This window comes from Dipodomys merriami, unplaced genomic scaffold, assembly GCF_024711535.1.
Source record: "Dipodomys merriami isolate MVZ:Mamm:240054 unplaced genomic scaffold, mDipMer1.0.p SCAF_28, whole genome shotgun sequence".
NCBI lineage: Eukaryota > Metazoa > Chordata > Mammalia > Rodentia > Heteromyidae > Dipodomys > Dipodomys merriami.
This window is the reverse complement of record NW_027204270.1, coordinates 10,162,875-10,189,481: the sequence shown is the minus strand read 5'-3', so window position 1 is coordinate 10,189,481 and position 26,607 is coordinate 10,162,875. Positions and strand designations below refer to the sequence as shown.

Genomic DNA, 26,607 nt, shown 5'->3' with positions numbered 1-26,607 from the left:
AAATCCAGAATCCTTCCTTACTAAATAACAACAGGATTCTGAGAAGTGGAGTGTTATGACTGTGGTAGATGCTTTAGAAGTAGCAAGGTACAGTAGAGAAGGTGACATTCTGGGTCTCTGCAACTTCCGTTTCTTGTGGAAAAATACAGATGATATTATCTAATCATAGTATAATAGCAATAATAGGAATTCAAAACAGATGTCGTGTTTGTCTTCCATGCTTAAGGTTGGAACAGATGGATAAGAGGACAGCAGTACAGGGGTTCTGGTGGCCCTGGCAGGATATAGTTTACTTAGATCAAAGAAATATTCTAAGCCGGGCGCTGGTGGCTCACGCCTGTAATCCTAGCTACTCAGGAGGCTGAGATCTGAGGATCGCTGTTCAAAGCCAGCCCGGGCAGGAGAGACCGTGAGACTCCTATCTCCAATAAACCACCAGAAAACCGGAAGTGGTGCTGTAGCTCAAGTGGTAGAGCGCTCGCCTTGAGCTGAAGAGCTGAGGGACAGCGCCCAGGCCCAGAGTTCAAGCCCCACGGCCGACAAAAAAAAAAAAAAAAAAAAAAAAAAGAAATATTCTAGACAAATTTATAACCAAAACAAAGAAAGAGTTCAAGCCCCAGCACCAGCAGAAACAGCTGAGGAATAAATCCCAGAGACCCATTGTGCAATGTGGTCAGTGTAGGTACTATATTCTTGAAAACAGCTAAAAGATATTGAATATGTATGAGGCTCTGGCTTCATGTCCCAAATATACATAGTGACTATGGAAAAGCAGTGTCTAGACAATCAAAAGTTAGTTATGTTTCCGAAAAAATCCCAGTATATATGTCTATGTATGAATTTTTTTTTGGGGGGGGCCGGTCATGGGGCCTGAACTCTGGACCTGGGCGCTGTCCCTCAGCTCTTCAGCTCAAGGCTAATGCTCTACCACTTGAGCCACAGAGCCACTTCCAGCTTTTTTCTTTTTGCTTATGTGGTGCTGGGGAATCGAACTCAGGGCCTCATGCATACAAGGCAAGCGCTCTACCACTGAGCTACCTTCCCAGCCCTGCATGAATGTTTTCTGAAGAAAAATAACATATATAAATTATATAAGATACATCTTATTTATTTATTTATTTTTTTTTTTGCTTTGGAAAAAGCCATCCTCTGTGACTAGATTTCTTTTGGTAATTTGAAAATGGTACTTTATGTTCCTTAAATTGATACTATTCTTTGTATTTGCAGTGATTTTTTTTTTTTTTTTTTGCCAGTCCTGGGGCTTAAACTCAGGGCCTGAGCACTGTCCCTGAGCTTCTTTTGCTCAAGGCTAGCACTCTACCACTTGAGCCACAGTGCCACTTCTGGCTTTTTCTGTTTATGTGGTACTGAGGAATCGAACCCAGGGTTTCATTGTATGCTAGGCAAGCACCCTACCACTAAGCCACATTCCCAGTCCTGCAATAAGTTTTTGGTAGGATAGTATTTCTCTGGTACTGTATCACTGCAGCTCAATAATAGTTCATGCTCCATGTTTGTTTGTGTCTTTGTAGCAAGAACAGTATGAAAGTACCATTGGATTCAAACTTCCTAGTTACCGAGCAGCTAAGAAATTATGGAAAGTCTGTGTTGAGCATCACACATTTTTCAGGTATTGTTTTCCTTTAAGGATTTGTCAAGGATAAATTAGTTATGAGGGTATCTATTTTTAAGTCTGCTGTTGAAATCCTTTTCTTTGTATGACAGGCACTTTTATTTAGCTCTGATGAAATCATCTTAAGGAAGACAAAATGAATCTAGTTTCCCCTTTCAGTTGAAAAGCACACCTTAACATTCCCAGAGCACCTGTTGGTGTGCAACAGGAGGAGAGAAGACGAAGAAGCACCTGTGTTAGCTGGGGGCCCTGTCATTGCCCTGTCTATGGCTAAGTTAGTCCTGGGTATGCACTTGGTTACTGCACAGTTTCTTAACAGCTGGGTGGCCTTAAGCAAGTCAGTTCATTTGGGGGTTTAGTTTCTTGTTTCTTTAAAATGATGAAAACATTATACAAGGATATAGTAAAGATATTACAGTGTTAATAAGAGATGAAGATTATAATATTAATCTATGTCCCAGCTAAATTATACTGATTGTTTGAGACATGGCATAGAACTAAAGTAATGATTGCTTGATTGGAAATCAGTTAATAACTATAATTAAACCCTGAGAAACAGGAAACATGTTTCTTCTTGATTTTATTTTTTATTTGCCATCTCAGACTAATATATATGATTACTCTGATTTTTTTCCCCCAGACTGACTTCAACAGACACTATTCCTAAAAGCAAATTTCTTGCCCTGGGATCCAAATTTCGATACAGTGGCCGGACTCAAGCTCAGACCAGGCAAGCTAGTGCTCTGATTGACAGGCCTGCTCCACACTTCGAGCGAACAGCAAGCAAACGGGCTTCCCGGAGCCTTGATGGAGGTTTGTATTGATTATTAATGACTTCTTGTGAATTTAATTTATTAAGGAGAAATCAAGGAAATACTTATCTTTTTGAGACAAGGTCTTTGCTGTGTAATATAGGCTGTCTTAGAACTTGATGTAGAACCCTCAGCCTCTAGAATGCTGGATTACCAGAGTGCCTGGATCAAAAGTACAGTTGTTAATAAGATAACCAAGTTGTTACTAATTCTGTCTAAAGAAAGTCATCTTGGGCTGGGAAAGTGGCTCAGTGGTAGAGCGCTTGCCTTGCATGCATGAGGCCCTTGGTTCGATTCCTCAGCACCACATAAGCAGAAAAAAAAGCCGGAAGTGGCGCTATGGCTCAAGTGGTAGAGCGCTAGCCTTGAGCTGAAGAGCTGAGGGACAGCACCCAGGCCCAGAGGTTCAGGCCCCATGACCGGACCCCAAAAAAAAAAAAGAAAAGAAAAGGAAAGTCATCTTTTCTTTTTAAGGTATTGGTGAATGAATTCAGCGCCTTTTGAGCACTCCCACTTGGGCTACATCCTTAGTTTTAGTTTATGACTTAGGGCTTAATTATATAGCCCAGGCTAGCCTTGAATCAGTGATTTTCCTACGTTAGCCTCTCGAATGTTGGGATTATAGGCATGCACTACCATATCCAGCTTGGTAATTATTGAAATACAATTCACAAAACAAAATTTTAAAAAAAAAACAGTATTACCATGCTATTTTATTGTGATCCATAGTTCACGTTCTTCATATTGAGAAATTGAAATAAATTTGCTTGTCTTTTTAGCTCCCAGGTGATACCTTTCCTTTGACTTGCACATTAGTGTGTAAATAATTAATTTTCTTTTTTGGTCGGTCATGGGGCTTGAACTCTGGGTTTGGGTGCTGTCCCTGCACTCTTCAGCTCAAGGCGAGAGCTCTGCTGCTTGAGCCACGCCACTTCTGGTTTTCTAGTGGTTTATTGGAGATAAGAGTCTCACGGACTTTCCTGCCCGGGCTGGCTTTGAACTGCAATTCTCAAATACCAGCCTCCTGAGTAGCTAGGATTACAGGTGTGAGCCACTAGCACCTAGCTAAATAATTAATTTTTATGTAAAATATTCCTGAAACAATGTTAACCCATAAGGAAAGAAATGCATGATATTGGAAGTTATTAACACTTAGAGTCCATAAATGATTTTTATATCCATTGACTATCTCTCCCAAGTAATTTGTAGAGTTAATATTTTCTTTTACAATTGGAGAAACTGGAGTTTGTAACATAAGGTCCTTGCTTGAGTCATACAACTATGTATGACTGAAGTGACCCATGGCCTAATTGTTTATTGTCTCTGTGCCATGCCACTTTTCCCAGCGAGGACTGCTTTTTGTAATGCTGCCTTTTTCTCTTCTCAGAACCATTTCTACCTATTGTAATCATTAGTTCTTAAACTTATACCTACTTTTCCATGTATAATACAGATTACCAAGGCTAGCAGTGCTAAAGACATAAATCATTTGGCTCTGCAATATTAGTGTTGGATTCAAACCAAATCCAAGAGGCAAAATAACACATGGTGAAACATGGGCTCTGTTTCTACAACGCCAGGCAGGATTGAATTAATTCTTTTGAGAGGAGGTGTGAATACACATGTATAACGATACTTTAACACAACTGTGAGCAAAATATTTTGTCACACCACCAGGTTTTGTTAGCTTTGTTCTGCCATCTGCCATTCTTACATTGACTGGCTAGGAGCACCCATTAGGAGGAAGGACTTGCAAGAGGCCACAAAATGCTCATTGTAAAATAAAACAGGATTTTAAAATTCCTGTTATTTTCCTAAATATCTTCCTAGAACTTACTTCTTTCACTGGAGATCATTACAGGGTAGTAAGCATTCCTTTTTTAAATTGGTGCTATGTGAATATTAGCTGTGAATTTTACTTTTTTAGTCTGTTCTATTTTAAGGAATTCCTTTCTTTTACTTAATTTTTACAGCATCTAAATTTAAATTACTAGAATAAATTATGTCTAGTGTAGCTAGCTTAAAAAGGAAGGAAAGAATGTAATGTAAATTGTGAAGATTTCCATGAAGAAGGATTAAAAATCTCAGTAAAAGAATGGTTGGTCTATTATAATTTAATCACGTTGAAAAAACAACTTCATTCCTAGACAATGTCAAATAAGTAAGGTTTAACTACAAAGTGTGTAATGCTTAAATACTATCTGAGTGCCTGAGTATTTGTTTTGTTTTGAGGATAGCACCTAAGACCTCCTCTGTTGCACACTAGGCAAGCACTGTACACACATTGAGCTACATCTCTAATCCCTCAAAGATTATTTTGTAGTAAGCTCATCTAAAACTTGAATGCTACAAATAGTTCAAACCCAAATAAAAATTAATTTTGTGGAAAGTTGGAACTTGTATTGTCAGTCTATATTGTTACTCTCTCAGTCTATATTGTGTATTTTCTCTATTCTCTGTGACAGTCTGCAGTCTTCTTAAATCAAGGTTTGTCTACCCAGCAACCTGGGCTTTTTTGTACTAGATGTCAATACCACTAGATGTCTCCCCATTTGTAACTATCAAAAATGTTTTCAGACATTTACAGCTGTTCTCTGGAGGTAAAATAATCCAGAACTGAGAACCACTATTCTAAATATTTCAAAGAATAGGAGCTATAATGCATTGATAAGACTTTGAGAGAGGATAGGACAGAATTCCAAAGGTGGTTATATTTTGCTTTTAGGATGGAAGTTTTTTTGTTTTTGTTTTTGTTTTTTTGCCAGTCCTGGGGCTTGACCTCAGGGCCAGGGCACTGTCTCTGAGCCTGTTTGTGCTCAAGGCTAGTGTTCTACCACTTGAGCCACAGTGCCACTTCTGACTTTTTTTTTTTTTTTTTTTTGAGTAGTTAATAGGAGATAGAAGTCTTATGGAGACTTCTCTGCCCAGGTTGGCTTCAATCTGCAATCCTCAGATCTCTAGCTAGGATTACAGGCATGAGCCACTAGTGCCCAGCTGGAAAGTCAAAGATTTTGAATTATTGTATATGTGTGTGTGTGTGTGTGTGTGTGTGTGTGTGTGTGTGTGTGTGTGTGTGTGTGTGTGTGTGTGCGTGTGTGCATGCGTGCGTGTGTGTACAACACACCAACACCAATACTAAGGCTTAAATTCAAGGGCCTCACTATTGTTCATCTCTTTTGCTCATACCTGGCACCTACCACTTGAGCCATTCCTCCACTTCTGGCTTTTTGCTGGTTAATTGGAGATAAGAATCTCACTGATTTGTCTGCTCAGGTTGGCATTGAGTCATGATCCTCAGATCTCAGTTTCCTGAGTAGCTTGGATTATAGGCATGGGCCACTTGTGCCTGGTTTCATATTATTTTAGACAAATGATTTATTATGAGAAAGGAAAACAGATGGCTTAAAGATTTGTCCTGGACAAGCATCAAAAAGTAGTACATGTCTTATCAGAAGAGTCATTTATCAAGCTGTTTTGTAATCATTCCAAAGATACTCACAGGGGAAAAAGTCAATCTAAATTCCTTTTTCCTAGAATCTATTTTTAGCTTCCAGAAACCATGTAGACTTGATTACCAACTTTTTTCCTCTATAGACTACATTGTAGATTCTTGAAAGTAATAAATTACAAGATTAATACATTTTAAGATATTTTTTCTTACTTTGATCGTTTCCTCTCTGAAATGAGCATTTATGACACATGGTCATAAACAAATCTTAGCTTTTCTTTCAAAGGTACTCATCGCCCTTGGTTGCCAGAAAAGCATTGATGATTTATTTTTACCTTCTGTATGATGGGCATTTCTGTATATCCTCGACTTATACCTACTTTTCTTAGTGGCTTTTATAGTAGTTCAGTGGCTCTTGCCTTCACTTATTATTCTCTTTTCTCTTTTGTATCAAGCAGCAGCTGCTGACTCAACAGACAGAAGTCCTCGACCCACCTCTGCCCCAGCCATTGCTCAGAGTCAGGTCACAGAGGGCATTGTACCAGGAGCATCTGACAAAAAAACACAGAAGGAAACAGTGAAGGCTGAAGTGAAAGAAGAGCCACCTGAGCAAGCTGAGCCAGAGCCCACAGAGGCGTGGAAGGTATGTCTGAAAGTCCACAGATATAGCCAATTCATGTTCTGGTATCAAGGTCTTAACTCCTTGACAAGGAAAATTTTCAAAGTAACCAAATGTTATAAAATCTCAACAAATTTATTTCTTCTTTATTCTTTCCAAAAGAAGTTTCTCATAAACCTATAAAGTATTTTCATAGAATTTCATCCTAAAGAGTATAGGCTGTCTATCCATTCAAGAAGTTTTCAGTGCTGGGAAGGTGGGTCATTGGTAGAGCACTTGCCTTGCATGCACGAGGCCCTGGGTTTGATTCCTCAGCACCACATAAGCAGAAAAAAGAAGCTGGAAGTGGCACTGTGACTCAAGTGGTAGATTGCTAGCCTTGAGCTGAAGAGCTGAGGGACAGCGCCCAGGCCCAGAGTTCAGGCCCACGACCGGACCCCCCCCCCCCAAAAAAAAAGAAGTTTTCAGGGAGTGGGAATGTGGCTTAGTAGTAGAGTGTTTGCCTAACATGCATGAAGCCCTGGGTTCAATTCCTCAGTACCACATAAACAGAAAAAGCTGGAAGTGGCGTTGAGGCTCAAATGGTAGAGTGCTAGCCTTGAGCAAAAAGAAGCTCAGGGACAGTACCCAGGCCCTGAGTTCAAGCCCCAGGACTGGCAAAAAAAAAAAAAAAAAAAGTTTTCAGATGACCCACACCTAGACAAACAGGCTTTGTAACGTGTACCAGCAAGATTGCTTTTTAAAATAATTTCTACTCATCCAGAAAGAATGTTAATGTTGTTTAAGATTCAGCCTACTATTGTCATTAAGCCACAATTTGGTTTCCTAAAGTGAATATATATATAAATAACAGAAGCACATTAATATGGTTGTTTCAATTGTAAGAAGCTTTACAAAGAGAAGTTCTGTTTGGTAGGAGAGATTATGCTGCTGAATTGTTTATGATTCTTAGTTAATTGGAGTCATAGTCATTGCACTGAGTTGAAATCACAAATTAGCAGATCTCCCAGAAGTAACAATAATAGGCTGATCTTCTATTATATATAAGATGTACACACACACACACACACACACACACACACACACACACACACACACACACACACACACACACACACACACACACACACACACACACACACACACACACACACACACATATATTCTTTTTTTTTTTCTGGTACCAGGGTTTGAACACTTGCTCACTTGGCTTTCTTGCTTATGACTGGTGCTCTCTCACTTGACCATGCCTCCTGATAAACTTTTTGCTGGTTATTTTGGAGAGATAGGATCTCTCAGACTTTCTGCTCTGGCTAGTTTTGAGCTGCAATCCTCTTGATCTCAGCCTCCTGAGTATCTAGAATTACAGCCATGAGCCTCCAGCTGAGATGATCTGGCTAAGATGATCTTTAAATGCTATGGTTTTGTTTTTTAATGTGTGTGTGTGCACATGTGCATGCGTGCACACGTGTGCACACACGTGCGCACACATGTGAGCATGCTGGGCTTGAGCTCAGGACCTGATGTGCTTGTTTGGCTTTTTTGCTTAAGGCTGGATCTACCACTTGAGCTATATTTCCTTTTCCTAAATGTTTATAAGCTTTTTAAATACATTTAAACAATGATGTAGTTGAGGTGCTAGTTCAGGGTTATTAAAGTAAATGCAAATATCACTATTGTCAACAGGAATTTTATGAGATGGCAATCATAAGAATTGTTTTTATTTCATTTTATTTTTTGTATTGTACCAGGGCTTGAACTCAGAGCCTCTCTTTTATTCAGCTTTTTTGCCTCTAGTGAACATTCTACCACTTGAGCCACATTTCTAGTGGTGCTTTTCTGTTAGAGAGTGTCTCATGGACTTTTCTGCTCCAGGCGGCTCAAACCACAATTCTCAGATCTAGTCCCCCTGAGTAGCTTGGATTACATGAACTAACAACACTCAACAAGAATTGCATTTTTATGTTTCTTAAACTTTAGACTGAATAAGGCACAAGTAAGTGCTTTCACCTTGGATTAATAGTATTCTATTGGAACCAGATAAATATCTAGTTTCCCTGTAAAACAGTGGACAGTCTGGCTCTGTTTTTGCTGTATTTGATCAACAAAAACTGCTGCACCTCGATGTGCTTTCATTTGATAGTACTACAAAGTTTGGTTTTTGGCTTGTTTTTTTTTTTGGGTCGGTCTTGGGGCTTGAACTCTGGGCTTGGGCACTGTCCCTGTGCTCTTCAGCTCAAAGCTGGCGCTCTACCACTTGAGCCACAGCCCCCCTTCCCAGTTTTCTAGTGGTTTATTGCAGATAAGAGTCTCATAGACTTTCCTGCCTGGGCTGGCTTTGAACCTCGATCCTCAGATCTCAGCCTCCTGTGTAGCTAGGATTACAGGCGTGAGCCACCGGTGCCAGGCTTGGATTTCATTTTCTAGTTAATTTTGTATTCTCAAGGCAAGAGAATCAAAGCTTTTTCTTTTTCTTTTTTTTTTTTGTCGGTCGTGGGGCTTGAACTCTGGGCCTGGGCGCTGTCCCTCAGCTCTTCAGCTCAAGGTGAGCGCTCTACCACTTGAGCTACAGCGCCACTTCCGGTTTTCTGGTGGTTTATTGGAGATAGGAGTCTCACGGTTTTTCCTGCCCGGGCTGGCTTTGAACCGCGATCCTCAGATCTCAGCCTCCTGAGTAGCTAGGATTACAGGCGTGAGCCACCAGCGCCCGGCTTAAAGCTTTTTCTTTTTGTTTTTGTTGATCGTGGGCCTTGAACTCTGGGGTTGGGCGCTGTCCCTGCGCTCTTCAGCTCAAAGCGAGTGCTCTACCGCTTGAGCCACAGCGTATTATCTTACATTTTTTTCCATTCAGTCCTATAGAAAGTAGCCCAATGACATTGTTCACCCTGGTAATGCTGCTTACCAACCACATGTAGATGAGATTTTAGAAAGAATTTAATGATACACAGTAATTGTTTCATCTCTTAGACAATTTGTTTTCTGATTTTGAAATAACCAGTGCTTTAGGCAGTTGTCACTCTTAGTTTGTTTCCTCTTAATAAAAAAGTACTTTTTAAAAAGTACTATATATTTTTTAAAGTACTATATTTTCATATATCAAATTTTTAAAAGGTATTTCATGGTTACATAGACAACTTTAGATGTTCTTTTCCTGATGTTAGAAACAAATCTTGTTCTTCTGCCAAAAATGTTTGTTCTGTATTCCTAGAATGAGGACTGCTGTGTAGAATGTGGGAGCAGAGGCCTGTGTGTGCTTATTTATAAATCAGCCCTGAAAATAATCACATATGTCAGCTACAATTTGGATGGAGTTTATTTGGATGTTTTGTTATGTAATACGCTGAAGATTGAAACTTCCTTCTTCAATGTATGCGTCAACTAACAAAATCTTTTGTATTTACCTGTTTGGTGTCATATATTGTCTTTTACATGTGTGTTTTAAACTAAAACTTACCTATTTATTTCTATAATATATTTTAGACATTGGTAACTTCATTTATAAATTTGTTTAAAATATTAGAGTATTTCCAGATCATTAAAAAAAGCAAAACAAAAACATATTGTTATAATATTAAAGAAGCCTCTTTTAAGTAGTTTTTCAAAATAAATAAATATTAAAAATATTTCCTTAATCCATGGAAAGATTACTCTACCTTTCTCTTATAATAATTTGAATGTCTGTATTAACCTCTTCAGCCTTGGAAATGTGATAGTGAACTACCACATCATTGTTAGGAATACCATCTTTCCCTGGAACCGCCTCGTAAGACTGCATCATGATTATGACTTAGCAACATATTTCACCCCAGATTAATGATGCAGCGTATTTGAAAACCCTGTGCATAGAAACCTGTTAACTTAAAATGTTTTTACTACTTTATTTCTTAAATGTAGGTGGAAAAAACCCACATCGAGGTCACAGTACCTACCTCAAATGGTGACCAAACACAGGTTTGTGCCAACAAGCCCCTGTTGTCCCCCTCCCCTCAGTTTTTTCTTCTCCCTCATCGCCCTCTCCATAAAATAATTGTAAGATGAAGATTTTAAAAAGTCAATGAGCCAATATTTTATCATTTTTTTCTTTTTTGAATTATGGTCAAACAGAAGCTTGCAGAAAAAACTGAAGATCTGATAAGAATGAGGAAGGTTAGCCATTTTTCACTTTCGCAGAACTCCATTTCCATTTCACTCTCTGACTTACAGTGCATTAAAAAGACAGTGATCCATTCTTTTCATTGATTTCTCTTAATCAGAAGTTACTTTGAAGAAGCAAGTATACATACATATATATGTATGTATATATGCTAAAGAAATTATAATCTTTTACTTTAAGCAAGCATTTCAGTAGGAAAATTCTTTTCTAACAAATATTGGTTAGGCTCAAACCTACCCTTTGTTTTTGAACTTTGAAAGAACAATTGCACAATGACATCATATCCTTGGAATCATTGATGATATTTTACACACATTCCTCGGAAAAACCATCATAGCAACAAATCCCAGTATTGTTAGTAACTATGATTTGACTGCTGTGTACCTCATTCTTCCTAACTACCTAGGGGGATGTACCAGTTCTTACTGAACATTTTTATTGGCTGATTAAGTATAAAATATTGTTAAATCTTTTTAATAAAAGATCTTAGAGATCTTGATATTGCAGTAATACATGAAACACCTCCCAAAAGCTAATGTGGCTTTTTTGGGGGCTAATGTTTTTAAAGCATTTCCCTACCCTAAGATACATGGAGTGTCATATCTTTTCAGGGTCATATATTAGGGTAACATTTAAATACTTCAGTTTCAAAACTGAACATAAAATAGCTTATTACATAAGAAGCCAATGAAGCCAGGAGCACTGTCTATTTAAATAACATCATCAAGTCTTTCATCATTCATAAACAAGGTCATCTATTTTCTAGTGTAACCATGTTCTCTGTGTGTCCTTGTGGTTCTGTGACCATTTCATGTTGGCATATGTTGCACTGCAGACATTTAATTTTAAGTATTTTTTTGGTTTGCCAATTTGCAGTTTTCTCCCGCAAGAATAAATTTTAATTTTTTATGCTTTTCTGTTTTTCCCCCTTTCATTTTCACAGAAAAAGAGAGAGAGACTAGATGGTGAAAACATTTATATCAGACATAGCAATTTAATGTTGGAGGTTTGTATGAACTTGAAGCTTATTTCAGTTGGTTGCCTGGAACCTTCTGCATTCTTTGCTGACCCCCTTTTCTTTATTCTGTTCTGCCTTTGGGTTTGCATGTCATTGCATGAGAGAATTTTAGGTTTAAGATTTCTTTGCATGTTAATAAACATTATGACACGCAACTTTCTCACTTTTTTATTCTTTTTAGTTTCCATCTATCACACTATCCCTGCCCCTGCAAAAAAAAATATATGATTGGGACTCTGCTTCTCCTGGTTCCTTGTTACACCCCTTTGTCCAAAATTCTACATTGCTGCTAAAAGTTCCTTGGATTTTAGTTCAAAATGGACTTACAATACTAAAGATAGTAGGATATTACTGAAGTAAGGTTGGGCAGTGGTAAGATACAAGAAAAAAAGGAGCCAGCATTTAGTAACTATAAGGTGGTTTTATCATTAAAACAACCCTATGGCCCAGTGCCAGGATGGCGGTTCAAAGCCAGCCCAGGCAGGAAAGTCTGTGAGACTCTTATCTCCAATTAACCACCAGAAAACTGGAAGTGGCACTGTGGCTCAAGTGATAGAGCCCTTGCTTTGAGCTGAAGAGCTTAGGAACAGTGCCCAGGCCCAGAGTTCAAGCCCTATGACTGATTAAAAAAAAAAAAAACAAAACACGCACATACGCACAAAATAAGCCTATGTGCTGAGTGCTGGTGGCTCATGCCTATAATTCTAGCTATCCAGGAGGCTGAGATCCAAGGATTGCTGTTCAAAGCCAACCTGGGCAGGAAAGCCCATGAGACTTTTAGCTCCAGTTAACTTCCAAAAAAGCCAGAAGTGGCGCTGTGGCTCAAGTAAGTGGTAGAGTGCTAGCCATGAGTAAAGAAGCTCAAGAGCAGTACACAGGCCTTCAGTTCAAGACCCAAGACTTGTGTGATTGCATGTATGCACACACAAACATGCCTGTGGCTATAGAATTTTTATTTTAAATATGAGAAAGTTGAAACTTAGAGATATTAAGTAATTTTTCTATGGTCATAGAACTGATATATTGGAAAAGTAGGACTGAGAAGTTACATAATTTTATAACTACAATTTTATACTTAGAAAATAGTATCATTATCTGCTATAGGAATTATAAGGTTATTTTCTTGTTATATTCAACACTGCTTAGTTGTTTTTTTTTTTTGGGTCCAGTCGTGGGGCCTGAACTCTGGGCCTGGGCGCTGTCCCTCAGCTCTTCAGCTCAAGGCTGGCGCTCTACCACTTGAGCCACAGCGCCACTTCCGGCTTTTTTCTTTTTGCTTAATGTGGTGCTGAGGAATCAAACCCAGGGCCTCGAGCATGCAAGGCAAGCGCTCTACCACTGAGCCACCTTGCTAGCCCCAACACTGCTTAGTTTTTAATCGACTCATATTAGTGTAGTTTATTTTATCTTAAAGTGTCAAACTAATAAGATTAGGGGAATTCCATGAGGAGAAATATGGAAATTGTAATTATTCCACATGGAAAAAAAACCGAGACCAAGTTAGTTTGTATATCAGAAATACTTTTAGATAGAAGTCAATGACCAGATAGCTTTACAGCTCCATTCAAGGCAGAAACATAAGAAAGAAACATAAATTCTTATGTTGGGGATTCATTTTAACTGTTAAGGAAATTTAAAGCATGGTTTTTGCCTTCAGAAAGTTTATAATGTGGGGAGCTGAGGAGGAAAGAAACAATTCAGGTAAACAAATAGCAATAAGATGATTACAAGTTATTAGAAAAGTTTTGTAGGAAATAATTAGTATACTTTGCTAACAAAGAGGATTTACTTCAAGTAAGATTGACAGGAAAGATCTCTCTGAAGAGATAACATTTTAATTGAGAATTAAAAGATGAAAATACATTAAATATGCTAAATATCATCAAACTAGAAGTTTGAAAAAAAACTTTAAAAAGTTGAGCTAACCAAGTGCTGATGGCTCATGCCTGTAATCCTAGCTACTCAGGAGGCTGAGATCTGAGGATTGTGATTCAAAGCCAGCCCTGGCAGGAAAGTCCATGAGACCCTTATCTCTAATAAACCACCAGAAAACTGGAAGTGGCACTGTAGCTCAAGTGATAAAGCGCTCACCTTGAACTTGAAGAGCTCAGGGACAGTGCCCAAGCCCAGAGTTCAAGCCCCATGACCAACCAAAAAGAAAAAAAAAAGTTAACCTAATAATTATTTAGTGTCATCACACTTTTTTTTTTGCCAAAGTGTAATATTGGCAAAAATACCAAAAATGTGAGTATCTGATATTTATAAAGAACCCTGATTAAAGCAATAAAAAGTATGGTCAGCCTTTATCAAACATATATTGTATAGTGGGAACAATAGCAAGTATTTTTATATATTTTTGTATTCTATAAGGAAAATTTTTCCAAGGTAACTGTCCTGACCAGTGCATCCTTAGTGCTCCCTTAGCTGGAACCTGCAGTACCAATCATATATTTATCACTTGTTTCATAAAGTGTGTTTTGACTTCTGAGACTCACAAAGTCCCTGTATGTGATATGTTTTTTTTCCTCTGGCATTTTACTGACAGCCACAAGAGGGGATGTCTAAATAAGTGTGTGTTTGAGAATTAAAACTACTAACTAACCTTTGAGAATATTTTATACTTAATGAACTGTTTGATTTGATTGCTGCCAAAATTATAAGATCATAGGCCTCAAAAGTTATCTAATCTGAACATAGCCCAAACAGCTTGACTGATCATCATTCTTTAGTAATTATAAAGGTGTTTCTCCACCCCACCCCCAAGAAAGTTCTGTCAAGTTATCTGTCACTCTAGCAGTTTTTTTTTTTTTTTAAGCATTCCTTTTCCTCCCCCCACCCCAACTAACGCTTTGTTCTGGCACAAATAAGGTCGAGTTCATTTTTAGATCTACCGCCTCCTCCTCCATCTCCCAAAGAGAACCTGTAGCAAATGTCTGTGACAAATTCTATTTGGAACAGGTCCCTTTGAGATCTTAATTTTATTCTGTGCCCCCACAGGTTTCCATCAAAGCCAGCTAAGAAGGATGGAGAAACTCCCTTAGAAGCTATTGGTTTTATGGAAAAATTTGTTTTTCTCAGGTTTCAAGCCAATTGAAAGTTAGGCAAAAAGAGATATACAAGGAAATATACAAAATCATGGCTCTCGTGTAAGAGGCTAACTCAGAGAGTCATGGTTTTATCGCAGCATCACTTGCTTGTTTTTGTTTTGCTCCATTCACACTTTTTAACCTTCCCAGTTGTGGTGAGTTGTTCTTAGCACAAACAGATTTCATTTCCAGTCAGGGGCTGGGTCACAGGGCCTTACGTGCTTCATGGGTCTCAGTTGCTCAGGCCAACACTGAGTCTTTAAACTTGTCTGTGCTTTTCTTTAGTAGTAAATATGCCTTTTTTGCTTTCAGCAAGGACCAAATGCAAACAAATTTGTTTCCTCTGGGTGAAGCCCATATTTATAAGATACATTCATATTTTATCCCAACAAGCAAGAAATACTCTTATGAAGGAGAGATCTATGTGGTTTCAATTTGGGGTTTTCTCTTTGATATCAAAGTAAATATATATGGATCAGTCTTGCAAAAGTAAAAAGAAGACACTAATAAGTAAATATGCTAAAAAATTATCTCCAGATTCATTTTTTTATCCTATTTTTCTTTTTTTCTTTCTTTTTTCTTTTCTTGGTCAGTCGTGGGGCTTGAACTCTGGGCCTAGACACTGTCCCTCAGCTCTTCAGCTCAAGGCGAGTGCTCTACCGCTGGAGCCATAGTGCCACTTCTGGTTTTCTAGTGGTTTATTGGAGATAAGAGTCTCACGGACTTTCCTGCCTGAGCAGGCTTTGAACCGTGATCCTTAGATTTCAGCCTCCTGAGTAGCTAGGATTACAGGCGTGAGCCACTGGCTCCCGGCCCTATTTTTCTTGATACTACTTTCGAAAAAGTTTTATTTAGCTGAAACCTGTGTTGTTCTCAGAAAAACAAAACAAAACTTTTAAACAAAAAAATTTATAAAGTTGATTTAAAAGAATTAATTTCCTCTCTTCCCCTCCCCCAAAATGAAGCTATTTCTCACAAAGCCAAAAACGAAAAACTAATCCCCAAATCCACACAGGATATTAAGAGATATATTTAGCATTATGCTTTCCTTGGATACAGAGTTGCTTTGATATATAATAAACACAGAAAATTTCTAGTCATCGGGTGAAGGATTCCAAATATTTTGATCTCAAGCTCAAAGTTTTTTTTGGTTTTTTTTTTGTGGGGGTCCGGTTGTGGGGCCTGAACTCTGGGCCTGGGCGCTGTCTCTCAGCTCTTCAGCTCAAGGCTAGCGCTCTACCACTTGAGCTACAGTGCCACTTCCAGCTTTTTTCTTTTTGCTTATATGGTGCTGAGGAATCGAACCCAGGGCCTCATGCATGCAAGGCAAGCGCTCTACCACTGAGCCACCTTCCCAGCCCCTCAAGCTCAAAGTTTTGAGAGTTTTTTTTTAAGTGTTGTTGGACAAAGAGCATTTGAGTTTTTGTCTACAAGTTAAATTCACCAGACTATTTTTGGCCAAGTGTTCTTTTTGAAAGTTGTTATATCTCTCTCTCTTTTTTTTTTATACATCTTAGTATTTCTAGCCTGTGCTTTATTAAGCTTAGTTTTGATCATGCATCCCTAGAATATTCTCTTTAAGAGCTTGCCTCTATCTCTAATTACCCAATACTCAAATCTGCTGGAACAGTTAAGTTATTTTAAATTGATACCCAAAGCATTTGAGCTCTTGTTATCACTTCCAATACATTGGTACTGGAGATGGAACCAAGGGCCTTGGGCATGGTAAGCAAACACTCTACCACTGAGCTGTAACCTCAGCTCCAAAAAGTCTCTGTTTTAAACTATACTAAGAAATGAGTAAAACTATTAGAATATTGAAGCATGAGGCTTTTATTTTGTGTAAATAATATTGACAAAGGAAAAAGTCATTCAAAGAAAAAAGTGATTCTCCCTGCCCCCTCTCCTGCAGGTAGTAACGATTGACTTTGTAGACTGGAACTAGGAATTTTGCTACTTAAATTCATCTATCAAAATGAAACACTGAGATCTAAAGGATCTCCATTCAAAGGCAGCCCAGGCAGAAAAGATCTATCTCCAAAATAGCCAGCAAAAAGTAGGACTGGAGGCATAGCTCAAGTGGTAGAGAAACTTAGCATGAGGCCCAATACCACAAAAAAATTTTTTTTAAAGAACTATCCTTAGGTATCAGAAAGAACAACTCTCCATTTGCTAATTGAGTAGCATGATTATCTCCAGTGGATAGAGGGATAGTGTTACTGCTGTTGCTCAGCAAGACACAACAGCCTGTGTTAGAAGTTGAAACCCTTCACCATATCTTTCATTTAATAGTTTCTTTATCTGTCACTATTGCTATTCTGCCTGAGCTGAGCCTAAATTGGCTGTTAATCAAGCTGAGGCTGATTGAATTGTGGGATTATGTTCTTGAGATGAGGAGTTGGAGATCTGGTTTTATGTCATTTTGGAAAAAGGAGTCATAAAATTAAGAAGTCACTCTTTATGAGTTGTATAATTGCTGAGAGCTGTTGGATTGTGATGATTTACTGCTTCCAAGAAAAGCACTTTGTTTAAAAAAGAAAGAAAAAGAAAGAAAGAAACCAAGCAAATATACTACGTTGTATATTTACAACTTAAATGTAATTCATGGGTTAGTAACATCTATCCTGGATATGGTGTATTTTCTACCAGTGCCCAGTCTCTGATGGGTCACATTTGATGTGTTTTTTGCCCTAATTATTTATTATTTTACATCTTTGTCCTCTCAACTCTAGGATTTAGACAAGAGTCAAGAAGAGATCAGAAAACATCATGCCAGTATCAGTGAGCTGAAAAAGAACTTCATGGAGTCTGTACCAGAGCCACGGCCTAGCGAGTGGGATAAACGCCTATCTACGCACTCGCCCTTCCGAACTCTTAATGTCAATGGGCAGATCCCTACGGGAGAAGGAGTGAGTACTTTGTCCACATGACTGATTATGAGGAGGAATAGAATAAATGTTTTTGTATGTTAATACCCTATATCTGAGAAGATAGTGAGAATTGAAATTTTCTTTGGTCCCACTACAATTTATTGTAGTGTTAAGGCATTCATAATCAAGCACTTATTGTTTTTAAATTGTGGATGCAACTCAGTTCATTGTAGTACCCATTTAGAGTTACTAGTAGATGAGTAGGCTCTGAGAACTGGGTCTGCAGCTGCGTGCTTCTGGCTAGTGTGTGTTTATAAACTGACTGTAAGCCAGTAAAGCTTTGTTTATGTTCAAAATGTGCCTTCCAGAAAGTTTGCTAAATTTAGTAAGGTTAAAATTGGAAAGGGACTAATATTTTTTTAAAAATTTTATTTGAACATTTGTACAACTTAGAAATGTCTGGAATGATTGCCCACAATTATATAATACACCAAGGAAGTCTATAAGCCAGACAATGTGAAACACCAAGTATAAAATTATTATATTTTAATTTAACAAAAACAACTGGTGATTTATTTTTATGTTTAATAACAGTATCACATTTTTCAAAAGATGTTTTTAATAAGATTGTCACAATTAGAATAAGCCAGAAATACTTTTCAGGGACTGTTCTTTTTTATTTCTATTTTTTTTTTTTTAGGTTTTAACAAGAATTTGTTTTAGTATAATAAGGTTAGAGTAGGGAGAAATGGAGAAGAGAGAAATATTTTCACTTCTAGTGCAGGAAATGGAAGTTTAAGAATTCTGTTCTTCGCTTGCCTTGCATGCCTGAGGCCCTGGGTTCGATTCCTCAGCACCACATAAGAAAAAAGGCGGAAGTGGTGCTGTGGCTCAAGTGGTAGAGCGCTAGCCTTGAGCTGAAGATCTGAGGGACAGCACCCAGGCCCAAAGTTCAGGCCCCACGACCAGACCAAAAAAAAAAAAAAAAAAGAATTCTGTTCTTTATTATTGTATCATTAACTATTTTAAAGATCCTACATCTAAGCCTGGCACTGATGGCTCACACCTGTAATCCTAGCTACTCACAAGACTGAGATCTCAGGATCAAAGTTCCAAGTCAGCCTGGGCAGGAATGTGGCTCAAATGGCCTTGAATAAAAAGTCTCAGGGACAGTTCCAAGCATTGGTCCAACACACACACACACACACACACACACACACACACACACACACACACACACACACACACACACACACACACACACACACACACACACACACACACACACACACACACACACACACACACACACACACACACACACACACACACACACACACACACACACACACACACACACACACACACACACACACGAAATAAATGCATTTGTTTAATGAAAATATCTTAAAAGGGGCTGGGAAGGTGGCTCAGTGGTAGAGTGCTTGCCTTGCATGCATGAGGCCCTGGGTTCAATTCCTCAGTACCACATAAGCAAAAAAAAAAAAAAAAAAAAAGCCTGAAGTGGCGCTGTGGCTCAAGTGGTAGAGCTCTAGCCTTGAGCTGAAGAGCTGAGGGACAATGCCCAGGCCCAGAGTCCAGGCCCCACGACTGGACCCCCCCAAAAAAAATCTTAAAAGTTACTTAGTCAGTACATATTAAATATTTATATAATCACAATGACTCAAGGAATGATTGTAATGATTTTTAAATTGTATGCTTATTTTACCCCAAAACAATAGCAGTTGTAGTTAAGAAACATAAAATGATGTTCTAACTAAAAACTGTGGTTTAGCCAACCACAGTGGCATATGCCTATAGCCCCATCTATTCCAGAAGCTGAAGCAAAAGGACCCTTGAGTCTAGGAGCCTGAGGAGGACTGGATGACATAGTAAGATCCTAGCTTAGAAATGCAAAAGAAAGAAAGAAAGAAAGAAAAGAAAGAAAGAAAGAAAGAAAGAAAGAAAGAAAGAAAGAAAGAAAGAAAGAAAGAAAGAAAGAAAGAAAGAAAGAAAGGAAAGAAGGAGAGAAAGAAAGAAAGGAAAGAAAAGAAGGAGAGAAAGAAAGAAAGGAAGGAAGGAAGGAAGGAAGGAAGGAAGGAAGGAAAGAAAGGAAGGAAGAAAGGAAAGAAAGGAAGGAAGAAAAGAAAGAAAGGAAGGAAGAAAAGAAAGAAAGAAGAAAAGAAAAGAAAACCAATCGTATGTAGCTTACATCTGCAGTTCCAGTTTTTTGGGAGGCAGAGCTCAAGAGGATTATGATTTGAAGCTAGCTCATGCAAAATTTTCATGATCTCATCTCAGCTAATAGCTGGGCATGATGGTCATTCAAGTTTGTCATTCAAGTTACAGTGATATAATAGTGTTAATATAATATAATAGTGTTATAATAATATATAATATAATATAATAAAGTGTTAATAAGAGCATTGCTGTCCAGGCCAGCCTAGAAAAAAGAGACCCTACCTCAAAAATAACCAGAGCATAAAGAGCTGAAGACATGGATTAGGTGATAGAGTACCTATGTAAAAAGTGCAAAATTCTAGTTTCAAACCTTCAGACCTCTACCAAAAAAAGAAACTTAGGGGCCAGGTGCTGGTGGCTCATACCTGTAATCCTAGCTCCACAAGAGGTTGAGATCTGAGGATTGCAGTTCAAAGCCAGCCTGGGCAGGAAAGTCCATAAGACTTTTATTTCCAATAAAGCACTAGAAAACCAGAAGTGGCTCAAGTAATAGTGCGCTTTCCTTGAGCTGAAGAGCTGAGGGACAGCACCTAGGCCCAGAGTTCAAGCCCCACAACCAGCAACAACAACAACAAAATTGGTGAACAGTTCTCTGAACAAAGTTAAAGCTGTTTTACAAATGAGCCTGGAAGATACCCGAGTTAGTGGGCAGCCACCAAAGATGATAGGACATGGGAATTCCTGCTCTTCCTTGTCTTCTCGGCCTCTGTTCCCAATAGACATTAATTTTGTGCTCTAAATTGGGGTCATGTGCCCTAATTTATGGGTGAGACCATAGAAATAAGAAACATAAAGGTCAAATAGTAGTTGTGATTTGACTGAGAGAATCTGGCTAATTAAAGCCTAACTGACTGGCTTTGAACAACAAGTCCTTGCTCTTGGAGTGGATGATCTGCAGTGCCCTTGCTAACTGGGAAGTGCTACAAGTGAAAAAGTAGCTTGTTGCTGTCTTACCTACTAACCCTAGCTGCAGATGATAACTGTGTATTTTCTACAAGTTCTAATTTTGACTCTGCAAACTGATCAAAGATGTTCAAAAAAGCAGCTTGATATTATCTTGAATGAGATTGGGTAAATCTCTCTATCAAGCTCCATTTCCAGAAAATGGGTCTTTAAATAGAAATCCTTCAGAAATCATCTCAGGGTGGTTTGGGGAATAGCAGTGTCATTCTGTGAACTTTAAAGAAATGACACTTTATAAACTAAGTTAGATCTCCAGGAAATACTTGAGCAATTTTTGCTCTATGCTTACATATATTTGTCCCTCTAACTGAAGTGTGGAATAAATAAGAATTATACTGTTATGATCTTTTATACTGGGATAATTCCATTTTCTGGCGTATCTTTTTCTTTAATAATAAGGATAATATTTCTATTTTCTGGGGATACCTCTTCCACCTTTAGCAGCATTGTTGTTGCATTGTAAGGCAACTGAATTTTATATAATTTGTGTATGCCCAGGTGAAGAAAACCTCTGTTCTCCCCTCGGAAAGAAAGGTTGGTGGGCCAGAGGTAATCATGCTGTTACAACTTGTGCTTCTCACTCAGAGTTTGCTCTTGTCATGGCACCAAGCAAAGAATTCCCTCAGAACTGAACCACAGCTGCTGAATAAGTTTCTTTTCTTTTGGCTACACTAGTTAATTCACGCCCACAGCCTTTTGGCCTAACACGGTACAGATTCACTGCTGCAGCGTTAGCAGCTTTCGATATGCTTATTTCGGCGCATGGCTGGTTGGAAAAGCTGCATGCAGATGTAAATATGTATTCAGAGAGAAAATGAATTTAATTATACCCTATTCTTTTTATGTTGTCTTTCTTCTCCCACTTTTCTTTTAAATTTCATTATAATTTTGCATCCTTTCTTTTCCTTTTTTTTTTCTTTTTGCTGACCAGTCCCCTAGCTACTTTCTCCCTGATACATATCACTTAGGGGTGTGCAAAGAACCAGTGTTGAACTTCCAAACTGATCAGAGAAGGCTAGCTCAACTGAGAGAACTTAGAGCCAAGTTTTTCCTTTCCTAGATAACATCTGTCTTCATTATGGATAGCAGAGTACAGCAATTGCTGGGGGAGAAAAATGCTCAAGTGGACATTTGGGGGGAAAACTTCCCTTAAAATTGTGAAGTATTTACTAAATGTAATGTATTAACCTCCATGATTACTATTATTATTTCTAATCACATTCTGAGATCTTATGGGAGGAGTTGCACCTTTTTTCCCCTTTGCCTCTTTCTTGAGGGTGAACTCTGGAGGCATACTATAAAATTTTACACTTTCTACTTTTCTTTTGCAATATTTAAAATGTGTAAGGTGAATACTTTCATTCCCTTGAACAAAATCTAGTTATCACATTGAATTATGGCATTTTAAATGTCTATATGAAGAGATATGAGGATTACTCAATGGCAAGAAGAATGTTTCCTTACTGGCATTGCTCAGCTTGTTAATTATTGGCAATACCAAAGCAATAAAAAAATGACCTGAAATTCATATGTGAAAAAAATCATATGTAAATGATGATGGCTAAGGATTCCATAAACTTCCAGGGGTCCTAATATTCATTCATTCAAAAACTTACATGTTGAACACCTTACTATTTTTTAGAAACTTTATTGTAAGTTGGCAAAGTAAAGCTAAAATAAAATGTCCAAAAGATCTTTCTAAACCCTTTGCACATCCCCAAGTATCATTTCTGAGCATTTTCCATCTGTCATTTTGTTCATCTTTCTCTGTCTTTCTTGATCTTCTATCGTGAAAGCAGACACAGGAACGTGCTCTGTTAGTACAGGATGAAGAGAAAATTAAAAGGCAAGAGAGATCTGCTGAGAGAGCCTTGTCCCAGCAAGAAAATGAAGAAATTCTTCCCAAGGTTTCTATTCCAATCCCTGAGGATCACAAGTCTCTCAAAAAGTGCCACCTCTACTCTAGTACTTTTCCATCTCCTCGTATTCCTTTCATGATGTCTTTTCTTGTAGTCCTTGCCTTGGCTGTTTGGTGGTTGATCTTTCTGTGATCGGAAAACAGGGTGCTTATCTGAAATGTCAAGACTAAAACCACTGAACTTTGTCCTTGGCTTCAAATGTATCATTGTGATGTCTCTGATCTTAATGGTTTATTGTAGTAGGGGGGCTCTTATGTATATTTTTCTGTCAATAAAATGTCACTCTTTATAGAGTATGCATTATGAGGTAAAAGGAGTAGCGATGGATTGCCCAAGCCAGCTTTTCTGCACCAAAGTCTGAGAAGTGTAGAGCAGAGTTAAGTATAAAGCAGGTTGGTACTTTCCTCAAAGGTTTTACTCTCTTACCTGCATGTTGTTTTCTGTGACTCTGTTCTTCTCTCCAGCACCTCACACAAACCCGGATATTCTCTAAAAACATTTGATGGGATATTTCCTTAGTCTTATGTAGTTATTTATGTGGCATGGGCACCATAGTTTAAGGAATAATTCAACTCGCTAACCTTTCAAAAGCCTTAAAAGTGATAAAAATTTAATCTACAAATCTATAACCACTTCTCTTCTTAGAGTAACGAACTTGTATATATAAAAGCCTTTTCTGGAAAAGGGCTTTTTACATCTGTGGCCTTTTTATGAATATTTCTGAGCTGTGCAGGAGTAGATGACTTTATCTTGCTTGGTGTATAGAAGAGATCTGCAAAGGTTACATGTCATCTTTTCATAAATAGAGTGTTGACTTGGCTTAAGGAAAATGGTGCTGGTGTCCCTTGGCCTCTGGCCAGGGCTGAATTTTTCAGACTACTCTATCTTTAAAACTCCTGGGATACAGACTTATTCAAGATCTGTACATAAACACCATTCTCTGAATTAAAATATTGTGTTACTTTTTTATAGCTTAAGCAATTGTATTGCTAGAAGCAATATTAGTATTATAATAAGCTTAAACTATATACTGATAATACTTCAGTTTTATTGTATACTTCCAACCTGTTTGTTTTTGCACTTGTGTTGAAATCAATTGTTTTTGATCAATGGCCTTGTGAGCTAAAGTTCTCTTGTGACAAGTACAAGTCCTTGGTTTGCATGTTGATTTGTAAGCCTTCCCTGAAGTAAATATGAGCACTATCTCTTCAGAATACAACTCAGATGCCTAACCTGTTTGTTGTTTTTTTTTTTTTAACCCTAACATTAAAGAAACCTTGCATGTAGCTTGCTTTTTATGGCACTTGAATGTACCAATCTGGATGATTTGGCTAATGATTCAAATATTTGTTTTGAACTCTTAGTTTACAGCATTACTAAACTGTGTTACTTGTGAATGCTTTCTAGTTGATGAAACTTCTAAACAAGACTGTTTTTAAGATGACTTCAGAGAAAAAGGGAGAGGAAGAAGGATGGGTAGAGGAAGAGAAAAAGGGAGAGAACCAAGAATCTCTCATGTCCTTCATATCCTAGTTTTATTCTGATGTTGTCTCAATAGACATGTAGATGTAATTCTGTGGTATTTCTTGAAAACTGCTACTCTGTCATTATAGGCTTTTCCACAAAAAACAGTGCAAACAAGGGGGATAATCAAGGACTAGGATAGATTAAAAAAATCTGGTGTGCATGTAGTTTATATAAGTTTCATGTCACGTCATATTTATAACAAATATTTTGTAAAAAAGCATATTTACTGATTCACTCATAGTTAAAAAAGAGAGATCTCACATCTACCTGAAATACCGCAAAAGGATTTTTAATGCAGAAAGTAATCAGCATAAGTATGCCTTTCATCTGTGAAATAGAACACTTTCCTTAAGAGAAGTAACAAATGAACCTGTAGCATTGGTTGTTATTTTATGTCTTTTTAAAAAGGAATCAAAAAGAAAATAATCTTAGAGTTTTACTGATACTTTTGTACTTTCAGATTATATTTCCTGAAGTTCTTGTTTTCATTCTTGTACACAGCTTTTTATTAATTATTATAAACTTCACCCTGAATTTTGTTTACTTTTGTATTGTAGTTACTTCAAGTCCATTAAAAGTACAGTGTAAGCCAGTGGTAGTTTTCAGTTTTCTGAGGTGTAGCGAGTCTTCAGAGATCTTTATTAACAGTCAAAGAATGGTTGTGAGAATACTCTTGCATTGAATGAGGCTGACTTAGGCTCAAAAGATATACCCAATCACAGTTATCAGAGAATAGTATTGCACATTCCAGCTTTGTATTACTGAAAATTAATGCTGCCAATATTTGTAACATGAAGCTGCAAATCGCATTGGTTTCTTTCCCCCATTTCATTCCATTCTTAGTACTGGAGGCATATTTAAATAACTGTGTGTTAGCTTTACCCTGGTTCAGCTGCATAGTAGCAGGTTGATAATATAAAAACAATTTAGACCAGAGTAAAGTTTTGGATTTTTGCCTTTGTTTTCCTGTTAACTATTTCCAGTGAGACTGAGAAGTTCACATAACTTTTGGTGCCCATATTTCCACTTAATAATATGGACAAATCTACCTCATGAGAATGAGTTTGTAGGGCTGGTCCAGGAATGGGAGATTCTGGTTGTTCGGCTCTTGGCCTTTTGGAGTCTGAGAAGGTAGAAAGTAAGGAAAACACAGACACATTAATTTCTTGGAGTTTTTTTAAATTGGAACTATTCAATTCCATCTTTCTTAATTGTATTTTACCAAGATTTAAAACTTGTGCACCAGTGGCTCACACCTGTACTACTTAAGAGACTGAGATCTGAGAATCTTGGTTCAAAGCTAGTCTGGGCAGGAAAAGTCCATTAGACTCTTATCTCCAATTAACCAGGAGAAAACCGGAAGTAGCGCTGTGGCTCAAAGTGGTAGAGCTCTAACCTTGAGCAAAGAGCACTCAGGGATAGCACCCAGGCCCTGAGTTCAAGCCCTACAATTGACGGGGGGGGCGGGGACTATTAAAATTAAAGTGTCAAAAAAATTAAAGTGTCTTTCCAAATTTATCCAATTCTTAATAAATCAATCTTTATCCAAATGGTATGCGTAGAATATGAAGAATAACCCTAGCCATTTTATATGTGCTAACCCTTCACAAAGGAGATTCCATTTGCATGGGTCTGTTTTACTATTGTTTACAGCTTTTGTAAAAGTTTTAAAGAGCCAAGATCCTGATTCTATTGACAAAGAAAATTCATAGACTGTAGATTTCCAGTTATTCTAGAATCTAGTCATTTCTATTAAATATTATTATCAACTTTACCCAGTAAGTTCCCTAGTTATAAACTAGTTCACTTTTTCTTCCTTTCCTAAGTCACAATAGATAGAAGGTAGCTAGCTAGCTAGGATAATCTTTTTCTAGGACACATTAGGCCTAAGAGGCTGAGGGGTAGTTTTTAGAAGGCATTGCCAACAAAAATTTACACAAAAGTTTTCTTTTTACAAAAGGAAAGTCAAAAAGGCAAAACTACTCTGAGATACATTTTCATTGTTTCTTCCCTGCCCTCCCCCCTCCCCCCACCCCACCGTGGGTTTTGAGTGTAGTGAAGATCTATAGAGCTTCTCTGCAATTACTTTTCCTCATGCTCCTCTTCATGAAAATGAGAAAACCCCAGACTTCTTTACAGCTTTGAGAAAGATTATTATACTGTTATTTTACACAGAAATATTTATTTTTTTAAATAACACTCACATTATCCCTTTTGTTTATAATTTTGGTAGTTCAAACTGAGACGACTCCTTATTCTCAGTTTACCTTATTCTCAGGCATTGCCATACCTGCCTCTTCTCCATTATACTCAGAAGT

At 37.8% G+C, this 26,607-nt stretch overlaps 1 protein-coding gene across 17 annotated transcripts in view; it reads left to right on the top strand.

Moving 5' to 3' along the window:
* Nucleotides 1–26,607, top strand: part of Epb41 (erythrocyte membrane protein band 4.1) — a 175,232-nt gene that overhangs the window by 110,485 nt on the left and 38,140 nt on the right. For 3 of the 17 annotated variants that reach the window (XM_070037457.1, XM_070037449.1, XM_070037456.1), the window contains exons 10-16: nt 1,533–1,630; nt 2,274–2,446; nt 6,349–6,536; nt 10,407–10,463; nt 10,617–10,658; nt 11,609–11,671; nt 17,502–17,678. In XM_070037457.1, the coding sequence (XP_069893558.1) occupies nt 1,533–1,630; nt 2,274–2,446; nt 6,349–6,536; nt 10,407–10,463; nt 10,617–10,658; nt 11,609–11,671; nt 17,502–17,678 (798 nt within the window). Of the gene's footprint in view, nt 1–1,532; nt 1,631–2,273; nt 2,447–6,348; nt 6,537–10,406; nt 10,464–10,616; nt 10,659–11,608; nt 11,672–17,501; nt 17,679–21,341; nt 21,393–21,774; nt 22,605–22,642; nt 23,033–26,607 lie in introns of those variants that run through there. The other 14 variants (XM_070037452.1, XM_070037458.1, XM_070037453.1 and 11 more) reach the window with 12 other exon arrangements.